This window comes from Capra hircus, chromosome 15, assembly GCF_001704415.2.
Source record: "Capra hircus breed San Clemente chromosome 15, ASM170441v1, whole genome shotgun sequence".
Lineage (NCBI taxonomy): Eukaryota > Metazoa > Chordata > Mammalia > Artiodactyla > Bovidae > Capra > Capra hircus.
The window spans coordinates 57,948,857-57,971,359 of NC_030822.1; the positions used below are offsets into that span (position 1 = coordinate 57,948,857).

The following is a 22,503-nucleotide window of genomic DNA, read 5'->3' on the forward strand; positions in this document are numbered from 1 at the left end:
GACTTTCAAGCCAGCTTTTTCACTTTCCTCTTTCACCCTCATCAAGGGGCAATTTAGTACTTCACTTTCTGCCATTAGACCGGTATCATCTGCATATCTGAGGTTGTTAAGATGTATATCAAAGGAATAATTTCAGTAAGCCCAGACTCTTACATCTTTCCTACATAGAAAAATACTAAAATCATCTTGAGATGTCTTTTTTTGTGATTAGCAGTAATCTTTTAATGCTTGACTACTTTTTCCTTTTCACAAAAACTCCTATATATCCTTTTCCCTTAGGTCCTTGGAACAATTCCTCAGAACATGGCTGTATCCTAGGCTATAGCCCTCATTAAAGCTACAGAATTAAACACAATTCTCAACTGCACCTGTGTGTTTTGTTTTTCAGTCAACCCACAGAAGTCTTTTGCAAAGAGCTGGGAGCTAAAAGGGAAAATATTTTATAATGTAGACTTGCTAAAATCTATAATCTGGATTTTTGGCACATCCTACATAAAATGGGATGGTAATTTTTGTTTATCTTGAAGATAGCCAACTTACAATTTCTACTTATTAGGAAAGACTGCCTTATCAATCACATAATAGTTTTCTGTAAATTTGAGACTTTTGTCAATTTTGTGAGGACCACAGAAACGCTATTAGAGAATGAGGATGGTATGCTTTTGAGCTTTATTTTTTGACTCGTGTACTTCTGATCTTTTGTTGTAATAGAACACGTATAAAATGATTTAATGAATACTCATGTATCTACCACCTGACTTATGAAAATAGAACATTATCAGTATCTTTGAAGGCGCTTATATGACTCTTCCCCATCCCATCTCTTCCGTCACAGCTTCTATTCTGAATTTTGGGTTTATAGTGTTCTTGCTTTTATTTGTAGTTTAATCGTTTATCTCCATAGACAAAATATTAATATTTAAAAAATTTGTATAAATGGAGTCATATTGTATGCCATCATCTGTGCTTTGCTTTTCATCCCACAAGACTATGATCCTGAGCTTCATGCTTGTTATTGCATGGCTATCATCCATTCCTTTTTGATGTTGTATGATGTTCTGCTGAATGTCTATACAAGATTTGAGCAATTTATATACTTATATACTGTTGATTTATTTATTTCCTGTTTTGTCTGCTGTTGAAAGTGTTATGAATATTTTTGTACATATTTTGGTAAAAATGTTCAAGAATCCTTCTAGAATACTTACTTAGGGGAGGAATTGTTGGCCATGAGCCACGCATGACTTTAAAGTTTAGTTATTATTTAATTGCTAAGTTGTGTCCAACTCTCTGCCACCCCATGGACTTGCCAGGCTCCTCTGTCCATGGGACTTCCCAGGCAAGAATACTGGAGTGGGATGACGTTTTCTTCCCCAAGGGATCTTTCTGACCCAGAAATCAAACCTGTGACTCCTGCATTGGCAGATGGATTCTTTACCGCTGAGCCACTAGGGAAGTCCAATTTTAGTAGCCAATGTCAAAAGTGTTTTCCAAAGTGGTTGTGCTATTTTACACTATCAAACAGTGTAAAGTGTTCTTCCATTGCTCTGCATTCTCACCAAAACTTGTTAATGTGGACTTAAAGTATTTGGTCAGTTGAATCCATGAAATGATGTATTTATGGTTTTAATTCATGTGCTCCTGATTACCAGCGAGTTTAGCACCTTTAAAAATTTATTTTTGGTCACGCCCTGCACGGCATGCAGAATCTTACTTACTCAACCAGAGATGGAATTTGCACCTCCTGCAGTAGAAACAACCCACTCCAGTGTTCTTGCCTGGAGAATCCCAGGGATGGAGGAGCCTGGTGGGCTGCCGTCTATGGGGTTGCACAGAGTCAGACACGATTGAAACGACTTAACAGCAGCAGCAGTAGAAGCACCCACCAGGGAAGTCCTCAGCTTCTTTTTGTATGCTTATATTTCCTTTTCTGTGAAATGCCTTGCTTAGGCCTTTAGCATTTTTTTTTCTATTGCATTGTCTTTTAATTTGTAAGAGTTTTTCACTTAATTTACTTGTCTTTAATTAAAATATAGTTGATTTACAATATTATATTAGTTTCATGTTTACAGCATAGTAATTCAATATTTTAATAGACTTCACTTTATTTAAAGTTATTATAACAAAGGATTAATCTCCAAAATATACAAGCAGCTCATCCAATCAAAAGGTGGGCAGAAGACCTGAACAGACATTTCTCCAACAACATACAAATGGCTAACAAATACATGGAAAGATGCTCAATATCACTCATTATTAGAGAAACGCAAATCTAAACTATAGTGGTATTGACACAGCCACTATAGAGAACACTATGGAGATTCCTTAAGAAACCAGGAGAAAACTACCAGATGATCCAACAATCCCACTACTAGGCATATACCCTGCTGCTGCTGCTGCTGCTAAGTCGCTTTAGTCGTGTCAGACTCTGTGCGACCCCAGAGACTGCAGCCCACGAGGCTCCCCCATCCCTGGGATTCTCCAGCCAAGGACACTGGAGTGGGTTGCCATTTCCTTCTCCAATGCATGAAAGTGAAAAGCGAAAGTGAAGACGCTTAGTTGTATCCGACTCTTAGCGACCCCATGGACTGCAGCCTACCGGGCTCCTCCATCCATGGGATTTTCTAGGCAAGACTACTGGAGTGGGGTGCCATTGCCTTCTCCGAGGAAACCATAAATGAAAAAGACATATGTACCCCAATGTTCACTGCAGCACTATTTATAATAGCTAGGACATGGAAGCAACCTAGATGTCCATCAACAGATGAATGAATAAAGAAGTTGTGATGCTTATATACAATGGAATATCACTTAGCCATAAAAAGGAACATGTTTGAGTCAGTTTTAATAAGGTAGATGAACCTACTATACAGTGTGAATTAATTCAGAGAAACAAATGTCTATAAAGGCATATATATGGAATCTAGAAAGATGGTACTGATGAACCTATTTGCAGGGCAGCAAGGGAGACGCAGACATAGAGAACAGACTTGTGGACACTGGGGGAAACGAGAGGGGAAGGATGAATCGACAGAGTAACAGTGAAACAAATACATTACCACATGCAAAATAGCCATGGGAATTTGCATATGATGCAGGGATCTCATACCTGGTGTTTTGTGACAACCTAGAGGGATGGGATGGGATGAGAGGTGGAAAGGAGGTTCAAGATGGAGGAGACATATGCACACCTATGACTGATTCATGTTGATGTATGGCAGAAACAATATTGTAATTATCCTCCAATTAAAAATATAATTAAAAAACTATAAAAAGTCATTACAAAATAATGGCTATATTTCCCTGTTGTATATCCTTGTTGCTTATTTATTTTAATACAGTGTTCTTTATTTCTTAATCCCCTACCCCTATCTTGCCCCTCTTTTCTTCCCTCTCTCCACTGGCAACACTAGATTTATTCTCTATATCTGAATCTGTTTGTTTTGTCATATTCATTCATTTATTTTTTAGATTTCACATTATGTAGAATATTTGTCTTTGTCTGACATATCATTTTTCATGTAGTTTAAATATGTGATTCTCAAATGGAGGAGAAATTGCCCCTTAGGAAACATTTGGCAATGCCTGGAGACATTTTTAATAGTCACACAACTTGACAGGGAAAGTATGTAACAGGTTGAGATCAGAGATGATGCTAAATCATCCTATAAAGCACAGCCTCCACAGTAAAGAATTATCGGGCCCAGTATGTTAATCATGTCAAATGAATACTAGAGATTTGTCCTAGACACCAATATGTTATCAACTGTATGTGTTGTAAATATTTTTCCCAGTTTTTTGGTATCTTCATTTTTCCTGTGGTACTTTTTGATGATAGGAAATTCTTAATTTTAATATATTTAAGCTATCAATCTTTTCTTTTATGCACTATGCTTTTGTCTCTGATTTAAGAAAGTTCCCCATGCCCTAAGGATAGAGATTTTCCAATGAAATGTTTCATAAGTTTAAATTTTGCTTTTTTATATTTAAGCCTTTGATTATATTTGCTTATAACCTAAGAGTCCAAAACTAACTTCTATATGAAGAAATGAGGACTATTTATTTAAAATCCAGCTTATCCCCACTGGGTTACAATGCTGTCAAAACTGAAGTTTGCAAAAATGGGCTTATTTCTAGTTGTCTACTTTTACCTTTTTATCTGGAGGCTAAAGTTGTTTTTATTATCTTATAAAAGAAAAATTGAATCCCAAGAGTTTAAGGTTTTCATAAATTTCATGAAAATAGATTTTAGAAGCTTTTTTCAAAAGTGTTTCTCTTTTCTAGAGATATAAAAGAAGGGAATTTGATGTTATTTTGAATACCAAGATGAAATACTTCTCAAATCATTATAAAATGAACTTGTTAATTTCACTGACAGTTGTTTCACTTCTCCACAAACTACACTGCCTACAGTATACATTTCACAAAGGTTGGAAACCCATTTACTGACTGGCAAAATGAGAGCCTTTCCTCAAATATTTTTTAACATCTATATTTAACCTTATACATCATCCAACTCTTTTATCTAGGTGTTGTAACAGAAATACCCATATTCTTTCCTCAATAGGAAGAAAGACCATTTCCTAACTGCTGAGAAGCTGGCTCTTAAGGACATTCCCAACCAGATCATTCCTGGAAAGGAATCCATAGCTCAAAACACATTCACACCTGTCAATCAGCCTCAGCCATCAGCTTTCAAATCCAGTTGCTCTGAAGAAAGAAAGTGAAATCACTCAGTCGTGTCTGACTCTTTGCGACCCCGTGGACTGTAGCCCACCAGGCTCCTCTGTCCAAGGGATTCTGAAGCCAGTGGCAAAACTATTTACAGGGTGAAGCAGAGACGGAATATATGTAAACATCTTTGTTTCCTTTTCTCTTTTCTTTTTCTAACATTTCCCCTCCATTCTCATTTAGCCTACACAAGCTCCAAACTAGTATTCAATAACACTGAAGTGGGATCATTTTATTAAAAGAAACTATATACTTTGGAATTGAGGTAAATCAGAAGCAGAAGTATAAATCCACTGATTCAGAAAATAATTCAGAATTGGGACAAAAACTTTTCCAGGAAAAGAACTTTTTTTTTTTTCCAATTTTTTCCTTTGGGAAAATACTCTGGAAATGATTCCCTTTTTAAACGTATTTGCTATTGCTTGTTATTATTTTTTTTTCCTGAATATTCTTGAAATGATTATCAACTAATGATGCAATTAATCTGGAGCTTCAAGTATGGGTTTAAGGGAAAATGAGAAGGGGTTTTCTGTAGTGACAGTACTTTCCATGATACCTACATATCTGATCACCATAAAGATTGACAACTCATGGCAAAGCAATGATGTACAGTGGTCATTAAATACTCTGGTTGGACAGGGTGTCTCTAGCTGATTACCATGTCTGGGATAAGGTGGTAGTTAAACCCAAGGGGGCCAAGAGGATTTACCACATATACAGCTCTCAGATTCTATCAAATTTATTACATCTGGAGCACTGTTTAGAACCATATAGCAGAAAGACATTTACTCAAAACTCAAAAGAGACCTCTATTTACCAAATGGCTGTACATACATCTTTCAGATATAGGAGTATAGATCTCTGGCAGTCTTTTAAGGAAATTTTCATAAACAAGATTTGTAAGTTTCCAGCTCATTTAAACACATTAAATAAGCAATTTCCTAAAAATTGCAAAGGCACTTAGGAGCTGCTCTAGGAGCAATGTAGAAGTACGCAATGCTGCAAATAAACTGGACTGAGAAATCAGTTTGTTTTGCAGTGACCCCCTCCTCTCCAAGTTGAGGCCAGGAACACAGGATTACACAAGAGGAAAAAAAAAAAAGACAAAGCCACAAGCATAAAAAGTCCTACAACCATCAGACATAAACACACACTCGTTTTATGTGGAAGATTACGATTACGCTGCAAATTTTTACCTGCCAGGCAAGGGGACCCCCTGAATCTCCAGGTGAAGGAAGTAGCAGCAGTCATGGCCCAGGCTCCTGAGAATAATCAGGTCTCCCATGGGAGACGTACCTGATCTGTACCTGTTTCCTTTTGCCTCAAACTGCTCACATGCAGACTAGGAAGGCCTACAGGTGAAACATCACAATCACATGGACAACAATGCCAGGAGCACAGGAAAGGCCACCATCCACATAAAATTCACACTGAAGGTGCTGCCCAAGGGCTTAGATCAGGGCAACGATACCAGCTGTACGCCCTAAAAGAGATCCTTCCCTACCCGGCCTCCACACAGATTTGGAACAGCCAAGTGGCACATGTGAATGTGAAGTAGGGTTTAGCAGTTACCATTTCCACCAAATTGTTGAAAATAAATTGAGGGCACCTTAGCTCTTTATATGCCATCATATGTATCCGGCTCAAGCTTAACAAAATACTATGAAATTTTAGTTTGAATGTCAGAAAATCTAATTATGCGACAATGTGGCGATTTTTGCTCCCCACGCCCAGGTCGGTGTCAGGGTACCTCCCCAATCATCAGTGAACACAAGTTCTGGTCCGTTCGGTTAACTTTAGACGTCTGCCCACTCCATCGAGTCTCAGTCTTCCCTTTTCGTCAGGACGAAACACTGTTCGCGTCACTGGACTTGAAAACGACTCCACCGTGAGGTGGGACACCCTCTATTACCCGTTCCCTAAGACAGGTTCCCAAAATAGGGAGTAACTTTAACTCGTCTGTAAGGAGTCTTGAGCCGGCGGTGAGTCCGAAAAATGGGGAGGTTTTGAGGGCCGACGTCGGAGAAACAGACTTGGGAAACCAGGGTCCCGGCTCGGCAACACCACTTCCGGGCCGCAGACCGCCCGATCGACGTACAAGCTGACCGTTAGGCGCGGGCGGGGCCGGGGTCACGTGGCCTGCGCGGGGTCAGAGCCCGGCGTACGCGGGAGCACGCAGAGCGGCTCGGCCCGCGGCCGCGCGCCTCGCGTGCGCGCGCAGGCCGGGGGCGGAGCGTGTGGGCTGAGCCTCTGGCGCGCGGAGGGGCGGAGGTGGGGCTCGAGCCGGGTGGAGGTCGGAGGCGGGGCCTCCTCCTTCACCTCCTCCTCCTCCTCCTCCTCCTCCTCCTCCTCCAGCGAGGCTGGGCCGGCGGCGGCGGCGGCGGCGGGAGGCGGGTGACCCGCGGAGGGGCGTCTCGGCCATGACTGCGGAGCTGCAGCAGGACGACGCGGCCGGAGCGACCGACCGCCACGGCTCGGTGGGCCTCGCGAAGGCGAGCGCGAACCGGGGGGCGGGTTCCGGGTCCCACGGGGTAGGGGTGCGGGGCCCAGGCGGGTGCCGCGCGGGGCGCGGGCGGGCGGACGGGCGGGCCTGCGGAGATGGGGCGCGGGGCTGCGGAGGGCGCCCGGGCCCGGCGGGGGCGAGGGCAGCGCTCCGGCCGGGGTGAGCACCGGGGCTCCGGGAGGAAGCTGAAGTCTCTGTAAGGCTCGCTCACAGAGATTGAGGACACTTCTTGGGGTCCGGAGATGGGCTGAAGTTCGAGGGAGATAGCTAATTTGGGATATCAAAAATAAAGGGCTGGACGTGGGCTGCTGTCTGCATCAGGCATCTCTAAAGAGAGCGCTCCTGGCCCCCAGCCAGGGGTGAGAAACTTCGAAAAGGGACAGCTTTGCTAGATTTTTTTTTTTTTAATCCGTTTTAGGGCAGTGCTGTTTTAAGAGTCTAAAGCAGACCGAAGTTATCTTGAGTTAAAGCGAGGATTTTATCTACACCGTGTGAAAGACCAAGGGTCCTTGTTACCACTTCCTACCTTCTACATTTCCCTCCCCGCCTCCCCATATTTTTAAGCAGAAAGCAGCCTCCCCAGTTACTGCATTCATCACTGTAGATTTTTAGAAAGGGGGGAGGAACACCGTGATGAATAGAAGGTATGCTGATAATGCTTTCCTAGTCCTAGTATCTAAGAAGATTGAAATCAATACAGGGATTTCTGGGCTAAAAAGGTGAGAGGAAAAGAACACTGGTTTGAGAGAAAAAAGGCTAATGTCTGTGCAAAAAAAAAAAAAAAAACCTTGGGAAGTGGGCAATTTGAGAATGTCTTCTAATGTTACTTTGGAATGTTCTAACTTAACACTACCCGGTCACCCCTCAAGTGGTGCACTTTTTCAAGACAGAATGGGGAACCTGTACCAAGTATTTAAATGCGAGTTTGGAAGTGAGGAATTTCATAAACTATTTACAGTACAGAGCTGTCAGATACCTCCATGTGAGAAACCTTTTACGCCCCCCTTTTCCCCCCCCTCTTCGGACACTCAAGGGACCAATAGAGTATAAAGTGACCGCACTTCCTTTTTAAATTCCTGCAGTAAAAGATACCTCCAGGTCCTGGGCTCCAAAATGAAAGTAGGCAAATGGTGTTTCATGTGCTGATTTATAATAGAAATATTGTTAGGTGTTTACAAATGACCCTTGGAATGTGAGTCAGGATTTTCTCTCCTTTCACAGCTCAGTTCTGTTTGTTTAAAGGACAGTGACTTAAAAGCAGGTGGGAAAATCTTAGTTTTGAGATCGTCCTGTTGATTTAGGGAAGAGACTATTTTAAGGGAGGGCAAGTCATATTTAAATTTGTTGGTTGAGACCATGTGCCTTTTGGTCAGCAGCAACTGCGTTTGCCTCTGCTGCAGTTTGAGAGATGACCACTGTCTCAGCCTTCTCGGTGTAAGTGTTCATGTGTGAGGTGTTTGATGAACACTTGTATATAAGTCATAGCTATTTTTGGAAACCTTTGGAACTCCAGTGGCTGTGGCTGGCTGGAGGACCTGATTCCTGGCAACCTGCAGAGTGATGACATTTACTGTTCTTCCCAGCGATTCGCCCCATACAGACAAATGATAAGCTTGGAATGCTTGATAATGTTTGCCCTTTTGGTTTTTTCTCATGTAAAATTCCTGAAGTTCGCAGGCTAGAATGAAGGATCCTTATATGAAAAGTACCTTTCCCATCTCAGAGGAAAGACTTTGGTATTTTCTTCTTCATCTTGAATTTCAAGTTAGAATGAACTCTATTTTAAATTCTCTGAAGCAATTCTTCATTGCCCTGAAAGGATCTGGAATTATTCTAATTGAGGGGAGCTCTCTTCCCCTGACACTCAGCAGCTATTTAAAACTTAGAGTGATTCCTTTCCCTTATTGGTCAGCGTATATGGTATAGGCAGAATCTGTTATAGCCCCAAAGAACTTGAGTGGGACAAAAACGCAGTACTCTTGAAATCTGTTCTCAGTCTGCACATTTAAATCGCAGCTTCCCAGGTGCTGCTAGTGGTAAAGAATCCACCTGCTAATGCAGGAGACATGAGAGATGCAGGTTCAATCCCTGGGTTGGGAAAATTCCCTGGAGGAGGGCATGGCAGCCCACTCCAGTATTCTTGCCTGGAGAATCTCGTGGACAGAGGAGCCTGGCGGGCTACAGTCCATGGGATCGCAGAGTCGGATGAGACTGAAGCGACTTAGCATGCACCATTTAAATCAGTTCTTGACTTAGATGAAAACCAGCAGCAGTGTTTACTGTTACTGTAGTGCTTTCAGAGGGAGAGCATTGAGCAGTCCTGAAAGAGATCTTAGTTCTCTGCTTAGGAATTAAACCTGGGTAACATCTATTTCTGCTTTATTGACTATGCCAAATCCTTTCACTGTGTGGATCACAATAAACTGTGGAAAATTCTGTAAGAGATGGGAATACCAAACCACCTGACCTGCCTCTTGAGAAACCTGTATGCAGGTCAGGAAGCAACAGTTAGAACTGGACATGGAACAACAGACTGGTTCCATTAAAGGAGTACGTCAAGGCTGTATATTGTCACCCTGCTTATTTAACTTATATGCAGAGTACATCATGAGAAATGCTGGGCTGGAAGAAGCACAAGCTGGAATCAAGATTGCCGGGAGAAATATCAATAACCTCAGATATGCAGATGACACCACCCTTATGGCAGAAAGTGAAGAGGAACTAAAAAGCCTCTTGATGAAAGTGCAGGAAGAGAGTGAAAAAGTTGGCTTAAAGCTCAACATTCAGAAAACGAAGATCATGGCATCCGGTCCCATCACTTCATGGCAAATAGATGGGGAAACAGTGTCAGACTTTATTTTGGGGGGCTCCAAAATCACTGCAGATGGTGAATGCAGCCATGAAATTAAAAGATGCTTACTCCTTGGAAGGAAGGTTATGACCAACCTAGATAGCATATTGAAAAGCAGAGACATTACTTTGCCAACAAAGGTCTGTCTAGTCAAGGCTATGGTTTTTCCAGTGGTGATGTGTGGATGTGAGAGTTGAACTGTGAAGAAAGCTGAGCACCGAAGAATTGATGCTTTTGAAGTGTGGTGTTGGAGAGGACTCTTGAGAGTCCCTTGGACTGCAAGGGGATCCAACCAGTCCATTCTGAAGGAGATCAGCCCTGGGATTTCTTTGGAGGGAGCGATGCTGAAGCTGAAACTCCAGTACTTTGGCCACCTCATGAGTAGAGTTGACTCATTGGAAAAGACTCTGATGCTGGGAGGGATTGGGGGCAAGAGGAGAAGGGGACAATCAAGGATGAGATGGCTGGATGGTATCACTGACTCGATGGTGAGTCTGAGTGAACTCCGGGAGGTGGTGATGGACAGGGAGGCGTGGTGTGCTGTGATTCATGGGGTCGCAAAGAGTCGGACACGACTGAGTGACTAAACTGAACTGAACCTGGATGAAAACCAAGAGTCCTAGCCACTGGACCACCAAGGGCTAGAGGCAAAGTGGCCCTGGCTGTTGCCCCTGTTTGAAGCAAGAATATTTCAAGGAGGCAAACGGTATAAAAACAGATACAAAGTTTATTATTAGAGACACAGCACAATATATGGGAGAGCACACAGGAAAACAGTTCGTTTATCCAGCTCAGAATCCGGGCTGAGATACACACTGGGATAACACTGGGATAGCGTGTGGGCATCCTCTCTAATGAGGAGCGGTGCGGTAAGTCAGAAGTCAGGCAGTGACGCACACCTGGAGAGGAGCACAGGCGTTCAGAGACACACCCAGGGAGATGTGCGGCCACCCTGGATGAGGAGGAGCAGTGAGGAGATGATGTAAATCATTTATGTAGGTCTGTCCTTCCAGGTCTTTGTTTACCTCTGACGGATTATCTTGTTTCTGTCTTCATGCCTGACTGGCCCATGGATCCTCCCCAAGATGCGTGTGCAGCTTTTTGCTGAGACGGTTCCCACTGTAGAGGGCTGTGGGTGCATGTCCACACTTACTATGGAGTGGGGTCCCCTCCCTTTTTAACCCCCAAAAGCATTCCTTCGCATTGCAGACAGGGAAGTCTTCCTTGACCTCAGGAGTCGGCACCTTATCTCTTTGCTTTAGCAGCGCACAGCTTTTACCACTAGCTTTGTCCTTAGAGTGTCTGGTTGAGAACAAAGGCTCAGTTTTACTCCACTTGACAACCACCAGGTGTCCGGCCCAGAGACCCAGGACAAGCAATTTGAAGGCAGATTGGCTCTTACAAACCTGTCAACCATGGCAGCTATACTAAGGCTCATCACAAATCCTGCTAACGGAAGCCCTATGAAAACCTGTTTCTGAGAAAATTTAGTGCCTTCTTTTGATTTATTGGTTTTACACTCTCTTTTATCTTGTCTCATTACTTGTAATTTTTGGAACATCAGTAGTGTTTGGTTGGCATCCACAGCTCTCATGCCTCCAGCTACAAACAGTTCCTAGTCATACAGTACTTTTAGTAAATTTATAAAACACATTGACAAGTAACACTTCACCAGGCAAGATCTTGCCATATGTTTTCTTTCATCAAGGAAATTTAAAGTAATAGCCAAGTGAAACATATTTTTCAAGGAGAATAATGATGCTGATAATACTAGTAGATAACCTTGATTGATCAGGTACTATATGCCAGACTGTGCTCACAACTTAACATATTATCTCAGTACTTATGACAGCTTCAGGAAGTTTTCTTATTTCCTGTTAAGTAATTTGCACATTACCTACCTAGTAAAGGGTACAGCCAGGGTTGAACCCAGGGACTTCTGACTCCCAAGAGCTCAAGAAATCTCTGATCGTACTTCTAAGTTGATGGGCCCATAGTCTTGGGTCAGAACCTATTACTCTGTAGAACTGTCTTCCTGATGTTTTAAATTTTCAATCCTCACTGCACTCTTTCTCAATAGATTATCTTCCTCTCTACTTGAATGAGCTAACTGATACCTAAAGAGCTCTCTGTCTTATGCTTGGGGTCCTCCCCGCTTCAGAATCTTTTTTCTCTTAGTGGAAGATGTACTCTTCCCTTCTCCCCTCTTTTAGAGATGAATCTTAATCAGTGGTGTCTAGAAACCTTTTTGATTGTGACTCCTAGGGAAGAATACTCCTGTCATCTAGTGGGTGGAAGCCAAGAATGCTGCTAAATATCCTGCAGTGTACAGAGAGCTTCCCCTTCCACAAAACAAAAAGTTGTCTGGCCCAAAATGTCAATGGAGCTTAAGAAACCTGGTTTAGATGATGTTTCTTCTCATTCGCCTAAGTTTTGTTTCATCTTCTTTATGCTAGCCTAATTCCCAGGTACCTTTACTGCCTTCTTGTCCCTTGAGACTCAGGATATGGTCCATGGACCAGTAGCATCCATATCACCTAAGAGTTTGTTAGAAATGTAGAAATTTGGATGTGCTGGAACCAGCTTGTGCTTGTACTGCCTCTCCAGGTGACTGTATACATTTCTTCCCAACTCTCCGTTCAGTGACCTCATGTTAGTAGCTTGGAATCTCAGTCAAAATATTTCTACTAAGGCAATTAGTAGGCTGGACAAATCAACATACCACTGCCTGGACCTCCACCCTAGACCTGCAGAATCAGAATCGCCTTTGACAAGATCCCTGGGTGATAAACTTTGTGGAAGTGATCTATTTTCTGCTCCAAAGGATTCCCATTTTCCCTTCAGCTGTGCACACTTCTCCTCAGTCCTCAAACAAAATAGCAACAATAGCAAAATCATCTCTGCCTTGTTCTTTAATTTTGTTTACTGTCTTTCATTTTGTTTACTTTCTTGTAAGTCCACCTGTTTCTTCTCTAAAACAGTTTTCCAGTTACAATGTAATTCCAGCTCATTGTGGAACATTTGAAAAATACAGACCCAGGCAAGGTTTAGCTCTTGGCTGGTAAGAGGCCCCCCTCCCCAGGCCGAAGTAAGTTGGTTCCCAGATTTTACTTGAGGTGCAGCAGCAACTTTGCAAAAGCCCAGTTAGGAGGTGACTCTGGGGATCATTTAGGCTCCAGGAAGATGAGGGCTGATTGCCCACAGGCCTACAGAGAGGCTGACCAGGCAACAGAAGATTAGACTGTAGGGCAGTGAGTGGTTTTATGTGATCAGCATCTCTGAGGGCACCCAACGAGAGCCTTGCCAGCAGTAGGCTTTTAGTATTTGTAGCAAGTGAAATGGATCTGTTGGAGGTGACCAGTGACTAATCACCTTCTGGTCAGGTCAGTGACCTTTCAGTACTAGTTCTTTCTGCATCCTTGCTTATTCAAATTCTTTCTCAAGTCCCATTTTCGTGTTTTGATTTGTGATGATTTTTCATGGCTACTTTTTGGTTGATACTTATTTTGGCTTTTGCTTTTGTTGCTAGTTATTATCAACTGTTCTGCTTTTTACAGAAAAATTGCAGCATGTTTTCTTGAATCATTCACCGTGGTCTCATCACAGATGTACTACCGTAAGCCCTCACTTCTGAACTGATGACATCATTTTACAACTTTCTTATGAAAACTAGCCCTGGAAAAGATGTTTGAATTTATGTACTACAGCTTTCTTTTTTTTTTTTTTTTTTTTTTTGCGTGGAGGGATGGAGTCATGCTGCACAGCTTTATAGGATCTTAGTTCCCAACCAAGGATTGAATCTGTGCCCTTAGCAGTGAAAGTGCCAAGTCCTCACCATTGGACCACCAAGGAATTCTACATTGCACCTTTGCCCTAGAGTGCGAGGGCTTCAGTAGTTGTGGCACTCGGGCTTAGCTACTCTGTGGCATGTGGGATCTTGCTGAGCCAGGGATCAAACCTCTGTCCCCTGCATTGGCAGGTGATTCTTCTCCACTGTGTCACCAGGGAAATCCCCTACTATAGCTTTCTTGGTTTTTCAAATATAGTAACTGGTTTAGGGAGTTGATTTACTCGTGATCACAGGCTGTGGCAGAACCCTGGCCTCAGACTTTGGTTCCGTGTCCTGTTAGTGTGCCCAGTGTTGCTGCGACTGTACTTCCTGAGCCCTCTCCCCTGGGACCTTTGGGCCCTGTGCTGTATGTATGTTTGTTTGTGTGTATATATTTGGCTGCACCGGGTCTTAGCCGCATGCAGGATCTTTAGTTGTGACATGCAAACTCTTAGTTGCAGCATTTGGGATCTAGTTCTCTGACCAAGGGTGGAACCTGGGCCACTTCCGTTGGGAAGCTCAGAGTCCCAGCCATTGCACCACCGAGGAAGGCCCTGAGGCCTTTATTTTTCTGGCTTTTCTACATTTCTTCTCTGCTAGGGATGAACCTTTGCTTTCTTTGTTGTCACTGCCCTTTTATTAACTGCTTCCAGATCTGCATGTTTGATCCCAAATTGCAGATGACTTTAACTCCTCTTTTTCCAAATACTTTTTGAGCATTTCTACTTGAGATAAACATTTGTTGCCTCACTCCTTTGCCCAAAATTACTGTACCAGCCCTGCAGATACATACTTGTAATCATAGCATCTGCCATGTGCCAGTTTTTGGTACATTTTTAATCTTTATAAAAACCCTACAAGGTATGAATTAGTATGTCTTACTGCTGTGGGAAACCTCAGCCTCAGATATTAATATAGCTTCAGTTCAGTTCAGTTCAGTCGTGTCCGACTCTTTGCGACCCCATGAATCTCAGCACGCCAGGCCTCCCTGTCCATCACTAACTCCCAGAGTTCACCCGGACTCATGTCCATCGAGTCCATGATGCCATCCAGCCATCTCATCCTCTGTCGTCCCCTTCTCCTCCTGCCCCCAATCCCTCCCAGCATCAGAGTCTTTTCCAGTGAGTCAACTCTTCGCGTCAGGTGGCCAAAGTACTAGAGTTTCAGCTTTAGCATCATTCCTTCCAAAGAAATCCCAGGGCTGATCTCCTTCAGAATGGACTGGTTGGATCTCCTTGCAGTCCAAGGGACTGTCAAGAGTCTTCTCCAACACCACAGTTCAAAAGCATCAATTCTTTGGTGCTCAGCTTTCTTTATAGTCCAACTCTCACATCCATACATGACCACAGGAAAAACCATAGCCTTGACTAGACGGACCTTAGTCGGCAAAGTAATGTCTCTGCTTTTGAGTATACTATCTAGGTTGGTCATAACTTTCCTTCCAAGGAGTAAGCATCTTTTAATTTCATGGCTGCAGTCATCATCTGCAGTGATTTTGGAGCCCCCCAAAATAAAGTCTGACACTGTTTCCACTGTTTCCCCATCTATTTGCCATGAAGTGATGGGACCGGATGCCATGATCTTTGTTTTCTGAATGTTGAGCTTTAAGCCAACTTTTTCACTCTCCACTTTCGCTTTCCTCAAGAGGCTTTTTAGTTCCTCTTCATTTTCTGCCATAAGGGTGGTGTCATCTGCATATCTGAGGTTATTGATATTTCTCCCGGCAATCTTGATTCCAGCTTGTGTTTCTTCCAGTCCAGTGTTTCTCATGATGTACTTTGCATATAAGTTAAATAAGCAGGGTGACAGTATACAGCCTTGGCATACTCCTTTTCCTATTTGGAACCAGTCTGTTGTTCCATGTCCAGTTCTAACTGATGCTTCTTGACCTGCATACACATTTACAAGGTCCTAATAAATTTTTAAACCAAAGTCTGTCTCGCATGTGAAAAAATGACTTACTCAAGAATAAATTCTAAGTAGCACAGTTGAGGGGCTTCACAGGTGGCTCAAATGGTAAAGAATCCACCTGCGAATGCAGGCGATGAAGGCAGAAGAAGCAGGGTTCCTGCCTTGGGTTGGGAAGATCCCCTGAAGAAGGTAATGTCTACCCACCCCAGTATTCTTGCCAGAAAAGTCCTGCAGACAGAGGAGCCTGGCGGGACCATAGGCTACAGTCCATAGGGTGGCAGAGAGTCAGATGACTTAGCAACTGAGCACCTGCAGCATAGCACAGTTGAGACTTCATGCCATTCTGACTTTGCCTGCTGTAGTACCTGCCTTTCTAGAACCAAACTTTCTGACTACCTTGACAATTTATGGAGCACTTTAACATATATTTCTCATTGAACCCATATAGCAACCCTATGAAATAAAATTTAGTGTGAAGCAGAATTTGCAAAGTGACCCAACTAGTAAGTAGTAAAACTAAAACCCTGGCAAAGGCAATTATTTTTCTAGGATATCAGTATTTTTAACTACAATCTGTAGATGAATTTTGTTAGATGGACAGTTCACAGTATTTTACATTTAAAAAATAATCTTTTCATTTTAATAACAATTCCTGTATGCATTACTTCATTTCATAGTCACACCTGTGCTGTCAAAGCTTATGGTATACTCTCTTTTCCAGCTGTAGAAATTGATGCTCAAGAAAGTTGAAATTTGCCCAGAGGCTAATGTGTGGTGCAGTCGGGGCTACCTGGTGCTATTTCCACCATCAAGGCTTTCTAATAAAAACAGAGGCCAAAATGCCAGACATTCATAGCCAGATAAAGATCTGTGTGAGTAGATGCTAGCAGCTGCTACATGATGGTTGGTAGGTTAAATTTAAGATATCCTAAGAAAATATTTCCTTTTTCCAATATTCCTGCCCAATTTCCTGGTGTCTTTTTTTCTTGTTTGTTGTGTATATGCGTGTACATATGCAAAGCTCAATTTTTATTCAGTTGAGGTGAAATTCATATAATATAAATTACCTATTTTAAAGTATACATTTAGTATATTCACAACATTGCACAACCACCACTTCTGTCTGGGTCCAAGATATTTTTATCACTCCAAAAGAAAACCAAATTCTACTAAGCAGTCCCTCCACATTTCCCCTCCACTTTCCCCGCTGGCCACACTGATCTGCTTTCTGTCTCTGCGTTTTACCTGTTCTGGATAGTTCATGTAAACGGAATCGTATAATATGTGACCTTTTGTGTTTTGTGTCTTTCACTTAGTTTATTGAAGTTTATCCAAGTTATAGCATGTATCAGTACTTTATTCCTTTCAATAATGGCTGATATTCAGCTCTAGAACCAAACATGGAACAATGGACTGGTTCCAAATTGGGAAAGGAGTACAGCAAAGCTGTATATTGTTACCCTGCTTATTTAACTTATATGAAGAGTACATCATGTGAAATGCTGGGCTGGATGAAGCACAAACTGGAATCAAGAGTGCCGGGAGTAATATCAGTAACCTCAGATATATCTGCAGATGACACCACCCTAATGGCAGAAAGTGAAGAGGAACTAAAGAGCCTTTTGATGAAGGTGAAAGAGGAGAGTAAAAAAGCTGGCTTAAAACTCAACGTTCTAAAAACTAAGATCATAGCATCTGGTCCTGTCACTTCATGGCAGATAGAAAGGGAAATGAAAACAGTGACAGACTATTTTCTTGGGTTCCAAAAATCACTGTGGATGGTGACTGCAGCCATGAAATTAAAAGACGCCTACTCCTTGGAAGAAAAGCTATGACAGTTCTAGACAGTGTATTAAAAAAGTGAGACATCACTTTGCTGACAAAGGTCCATATAGTCAAAGCGGTGGTTTTTTCAGTAGTCATGTACAGATGTGAGAGCTGGACCATAGAAAAGACTGAAGGGTCGATGCTTTAGCACCGTGGTGCCAGAGAAGACTCGAGAGTCTCTTGGATAGAATTGATGCTTTTGAAATGTGTTGCTGGAGACGATCTTGAGAGTCCCTCAGATAGCATAGAGATCAAACCAGTCAGTCCTAAAGGAAATCAACCCTGAATATTCATTGGAAGGACTGATGCTGAAGCTCTAATACTTTGTGCACCTGATGCGAATAGCTGACTTACTGGAAAAGACTATGATGCTAGGAAAGATTGAAAGCAGGAGAAGGGGTTGGCAGAGAACAAGATGGGATGGATAGCATCACCTACTCAACAGACGTGAGTTTGAGTGAATTCCAGGAGATAGTGAAGGACAGGGGAGCCTGGCATGCTGCAGTCCATGGGGTTGCAAAGAATTGGACATGACTGACTGACTGAATAACATATATCTATTACATCTTACCTCATGTAAGATGTAATTTTTCCATTGGTGTACATTTGAGTTTTTCCCACCTTTTGTCTTTTGCGAATAGTACTTCTGTGAACATTCATGTCCAAATATTTGAGTGTGTGCTAAGTCACTTCAGTCATGTCTGACTCTCTGCGACTCTGTGGTCTGTAGCCACCAGGCTCCTCTGTCCTTGGGATTCTCCAGCCAGGAATACTGGAGTAGATTGCCATGCTCTCCTCTAGGGCATCTCCCTGACCCAGGGATCAAACCTGTGTCTCCTGCATTGTAGGGGAATTTTTTACCACTGAGCCACATGTAAAGCCCTAAACCTGCTTCCAGTTATTTTGGGTATATACCTAAGTATAGAATTGCTGGATCATAGGGTAATTCTATATATAACATTTTGACGAACCGTCAGACTTTTCCACAGCATCTTTACTGTTTAACATTCTCACCAGCCGCACACAAAGATTCCAGTTTCTCATATCCTCCCCAAACTTGTAATTTTCCATTTTTGCTTTATTTCATTTTATAGGAGTCATCTTTGCCCATGAAGTGATATCTCATTTAGTTTTGATTTGCATTTTCCTAATGGAAGTTGTTGTTAAGCATCTTTTCCTATGCTTATTGATCATTTGTATCTCTTCTCTGGGGAAATGTCTGTTTCAGTCCTTTGCCCGTTTTTGAATCGGGTTTATTTGTCTTTGGTTTTTGAATTGTAAGAATTTTAATATAATCTGAAATACTAGACTCTTATCAGATTTATGTTTTGAAAATATTTGCTCCCATCCTGTAGGTTGTCATTTCACTTTTTTGATAATGTCCTTTGTTGCATAAAAGTTTTTAATTTTGATGAAGTGCCACTTACCTATTTTTTTCTTCTGTCACTTGTGCTTTTGCGATAATATAAAAAGAATCTATTGTCAAATTCAAGATACTGAAGATTTACCTCTCACTTTCTTGTTAGAGTTTTATAATTTTAGCTCTTATACTTTAGATGTTGATCCATTTAGAGTTAGTTTTGAGTATTGTGTGAAGTAGGGGTCAGACTTTATTCTTTCGCAAGTGTATGTCTAGTTGTTCTACCACCATTTTTGTTTGTGGAGTGTGTAAATTTAAAGTGTACATCATGTTACTTTGGTAAGTGTTACATTACAATGTGTTTGCTCTTCTGATATTGCATTATTATTATGGTCAGGAAACCTTCCATTAAATCTCTATGGCTGTTTTAGTACTTGTTGCAAATTTTGCTCTTAAATGCTGTCAATCTTATGCCATCCTGAATACCATTTTTTGAAGAGGCTTTTTTTCCCCCATCAAATAGTCTTGCCATCCTGATCAAAAATCAGTTGACGAGTTGCCTGGTTGTCCAGTTGTTAGCAGTCTGCCTGCCAGTGCAGGGGACGCATGGCCCACCTGTGGTCCTGGACGACCCCGCATATCACAGGGCAGCTGAGCCCACGCGCCGCAGCTGCCGAGGCCCCGCGCCTAGAGCCCACGCTCCGCAGCAGGAGGAGCCGCTAGAGTGAGAAAGCTGCGCACTGCAGGGAAGAGGAGCCCCCGCTTGCCGCGGCGAGAGAAAGCTGTGTGCAGCAGTGAAGACCCAGCACAGCCAAAAGTTAGATAGATAGATAATAAAAATTTAAAAAAAAATTAAGCATCAGTTGGCCAGAGATTGTGACTCTTTCCTGGACTCCCAATTCCAGTTCAGTTGCCTATCTGCTTATCCTTACGCCAGTACTATACTGTCGTGATTACTCTAGTTTCACAGTACCTTTTGAAATCTTAGAGTGTGAGTGCTCTTTGTTCAATATTGTTTTGGCTATTCAGCGTCTTGTGAAATTCCGTATGGATTCGAGGGTCAGCGGTTTCATTTCTGTAAAAGTGATCATTGGAATTGATCTTTATTATGTTGCATTGAATCTGTAGATCACTTTGGGTAGTATTGACATATTAATATTAAGTCTTTGTGTTGGTTCATTTTATGTGTCAGGTTGACTAGACCAGGAGGTGTCCAGACGTTTTGTCAAACATTCTGGTTACGTCTGTGAGGGTGCTTCTAGATGAGATTAGCATTTGAATCGGTAGGGTGAATAAAGCTGATTGCTCTCTCTGATGTCTTTGGACCTCATCCTAGCTACAGAAAGCCTAAATGGAAAAGGCTGATAAAGAGGAAACTTTACCTACCTAATTGGGTGCAGGTCTTCTCTTGCCCTCAGACTGAAAGTTATGTCATCAGCTTTCCTGGTTCTCAGGCTTCCAACTCAGGTTAAAATGACCCCATTGGCTGGTTCTCCAGCCAGTGTAGATCTTGGAACTTCTCAGCTTCCAAAATCCCAAGAGCCAATTTGTAATAATAAATTTCTTAATTCACATATACTGGAAACTATGAATACAGGATTTCTTCACACACACACATGCACGCCCTGTTGGTTCTGTTTTTCTGGAGAAACTTAATATGGTCTTCCAGTCCATGAACTTGGATGTTTTTCCATTTATGAAAGTTTCCTTTATGTTTTTTCTGAGTGTTATGTAGTTTTTAGTATACAGATCTTTCACCTTCTTGGTTAAATTTATTCTGAAGTCTTTTATTCTTTTGGATACTATTATGAATGGAATTGTTAATTTCCTGTTTAGATTGTACACTGTTACTGTATAGAAACACAGCTGATTTTTTTCTATTGATCCTATGCTCTTCAACTTTGCTGAATTTATTTATTAGCTCTAGTGACTTTTTTGTGGACTTTTTTGGTGTTTTATATATCATATCATCTATAAATAGGGATAGTTTTGCTTTTTCCTTTCCAATGTAGCTGCCTTTTATTTACTTTTCTTTCCTAATTGTTCTGTCTAGAACTTCTAATATAATGTTGAATAATATTGGTGAAAATGGGCTTCTTTGTATTAAGACTGATTTTAAGGGGGACTCTTCCAGTCTTGTACTACTGTGTATGATGTTAACTGTGAGTTTTTTCCTAAATACAGGCCCTTCATCACATTGAAATGCCGTTCTTTTCCTAGTTTCCCAATTATTTATATCATCAAATGTGTTGTATTTTTTCTGCATTAATCAAGATGACCCCCCCCCAACTTCATTCTGTTAGTATGGTGTACTGCTTTTTTCTTTTTATGTCTTTGTCAGTCACATTCTCTTAGGCATCCATTTTCAAATACTTGACTAAGCTCCATCTCTTCATTCTTTGAGATGTGCAGAGTATACTCTTAGTGCTTAGTCGCTCAGTTGTGTCTAGCCCTGTCACCCCGTGGCCTGTAGCCTGCCAGGCTTGTCTGTCCATTGGGTTTTTTCAGCAAGAATCCTCCAGGGGATCTTCCTGACCCAGGGATCGAGCCTGCCTCTCCTGTGTCTCCAGCACTGCAGGTGTATTCTTTACTCACTGAGCCATTGGAAAAACCCATAGACTGTACCCTACCATTCCACTTTTCCTACCAGCTTCCTACCGCTTTCATCATGTTTGGTTTATTCAGTAGCTCTGTAACACATGGTTAAGCTTTCTTTTCCTAGTTTTAACCACTGTTAAACTAGCTGTTAACGTGTGCTAGATTAATCCCTTTAAAGTGCCTTTTTTGCCCCTCACATTTCTTCCCTGCTGAAGAACCTGTAATGATTTTATGTTGTTCATTAGCACCCCACTCCAGTACTCTTGCCTGGAAAATCCCAGGGATGGAGGAGCCTGGTGGGCTGCACTCCATGGGGTCGCGAAGTGTCGGACGTGACTGAGCGACTTCACTTTCACTTTTCACTTTCCTGCACTGGAGAAGGAAATGGCAACCCATTCCAGTGTTTCTGCCTGGAGAATCCCAGGGACGGGGGAGCCTGGTGGGCTGCCGTCTGTGGGGTCGCACAGAGTCAGACGTGACTGAAGCAACTTAGTAGCAGCAGCAGCAGATCAAGTCTAAACTCATCCTGACATTTAGAACTGTTCATAATCCCATCCCACGTCACCTCTCTGGTCCCTGTTATTTATAAAAGATGGAAACTACACACTGAGGCCCATCTAATAATAACATAGAATTTTGTTTCTAAAACTATAAGCATGTAAACTTGGTTTCTATATCTTTTCCTCTATTTTCTTAGTTTCTCATTTAGCAAATAGATTGCTAAATGACATTTTCTTAAACTTTTGAAGATGCATTTCATAAGACCTTGTCATATTAGTTTCCTGGACCTGTTTCTTGTATTTGGTTGAGGCATATATGTATTTAAAGAAATAAAAAAATATTGTCTTAGTGTATTCTAAAATAAGGAAAAACAAGGTGCAGGACTTTGTGTA

General features: G+C 42.0%; 2 protein-coding genes across 8 annotated transcripts in view; one reads left to right on the top strand and one right to left on the bottom strand.

Moving 5' to 3' along the window:
• The window catches only part of HTR3B (5-hydroxytryptamine receptor 3B), a 90,571-nt gene extending 83,418 nt beyond the window's left edge, over positions 1-7,153 (bottom strand). The window contains exons 1-2 of the mRNA XM_018058924.1: positions 7,135-7,153; positions 6,897-7,091 (exon numbers count right to left, since the gene is read on the bottom strand). Of these exons, the coding sequence (XP_017914413.1) occupies positions 6,897-7,091; positions 7,135-7,153 (214 nt within the window). The remainder of the gene's footprint in view (positions 1-6,896; positions 7,092-7,134) is intronic.
• USP28 (ubiquitin specific peptidase 28) overlaps positions 7,067-22,503 on the top strand; it is a 69,911-nt gene continuing 54,474 nt past the window's right edge. For 3 of the 7 annotated variants that reach the window (XM_018059758.1, XM_018059762.1, XM_018059759.1), the window contains exon 1: positions 7,067-7,223. In XM_018059758.1, coding sequence (XP_017915247.1) covers positions 7,152-7,223 — 72 coding nt within the window. In that variant the 5' untranslated portion in view covers positions 7,067-7,151. The remainder of the gene's footprint in view (positions 7,224-22,503) is intronic. The other 4 variants (XM_018059760.1, XM_018059761.1, XM_018059763.1 and 1 more) reach the window with 2 other exon arrangements.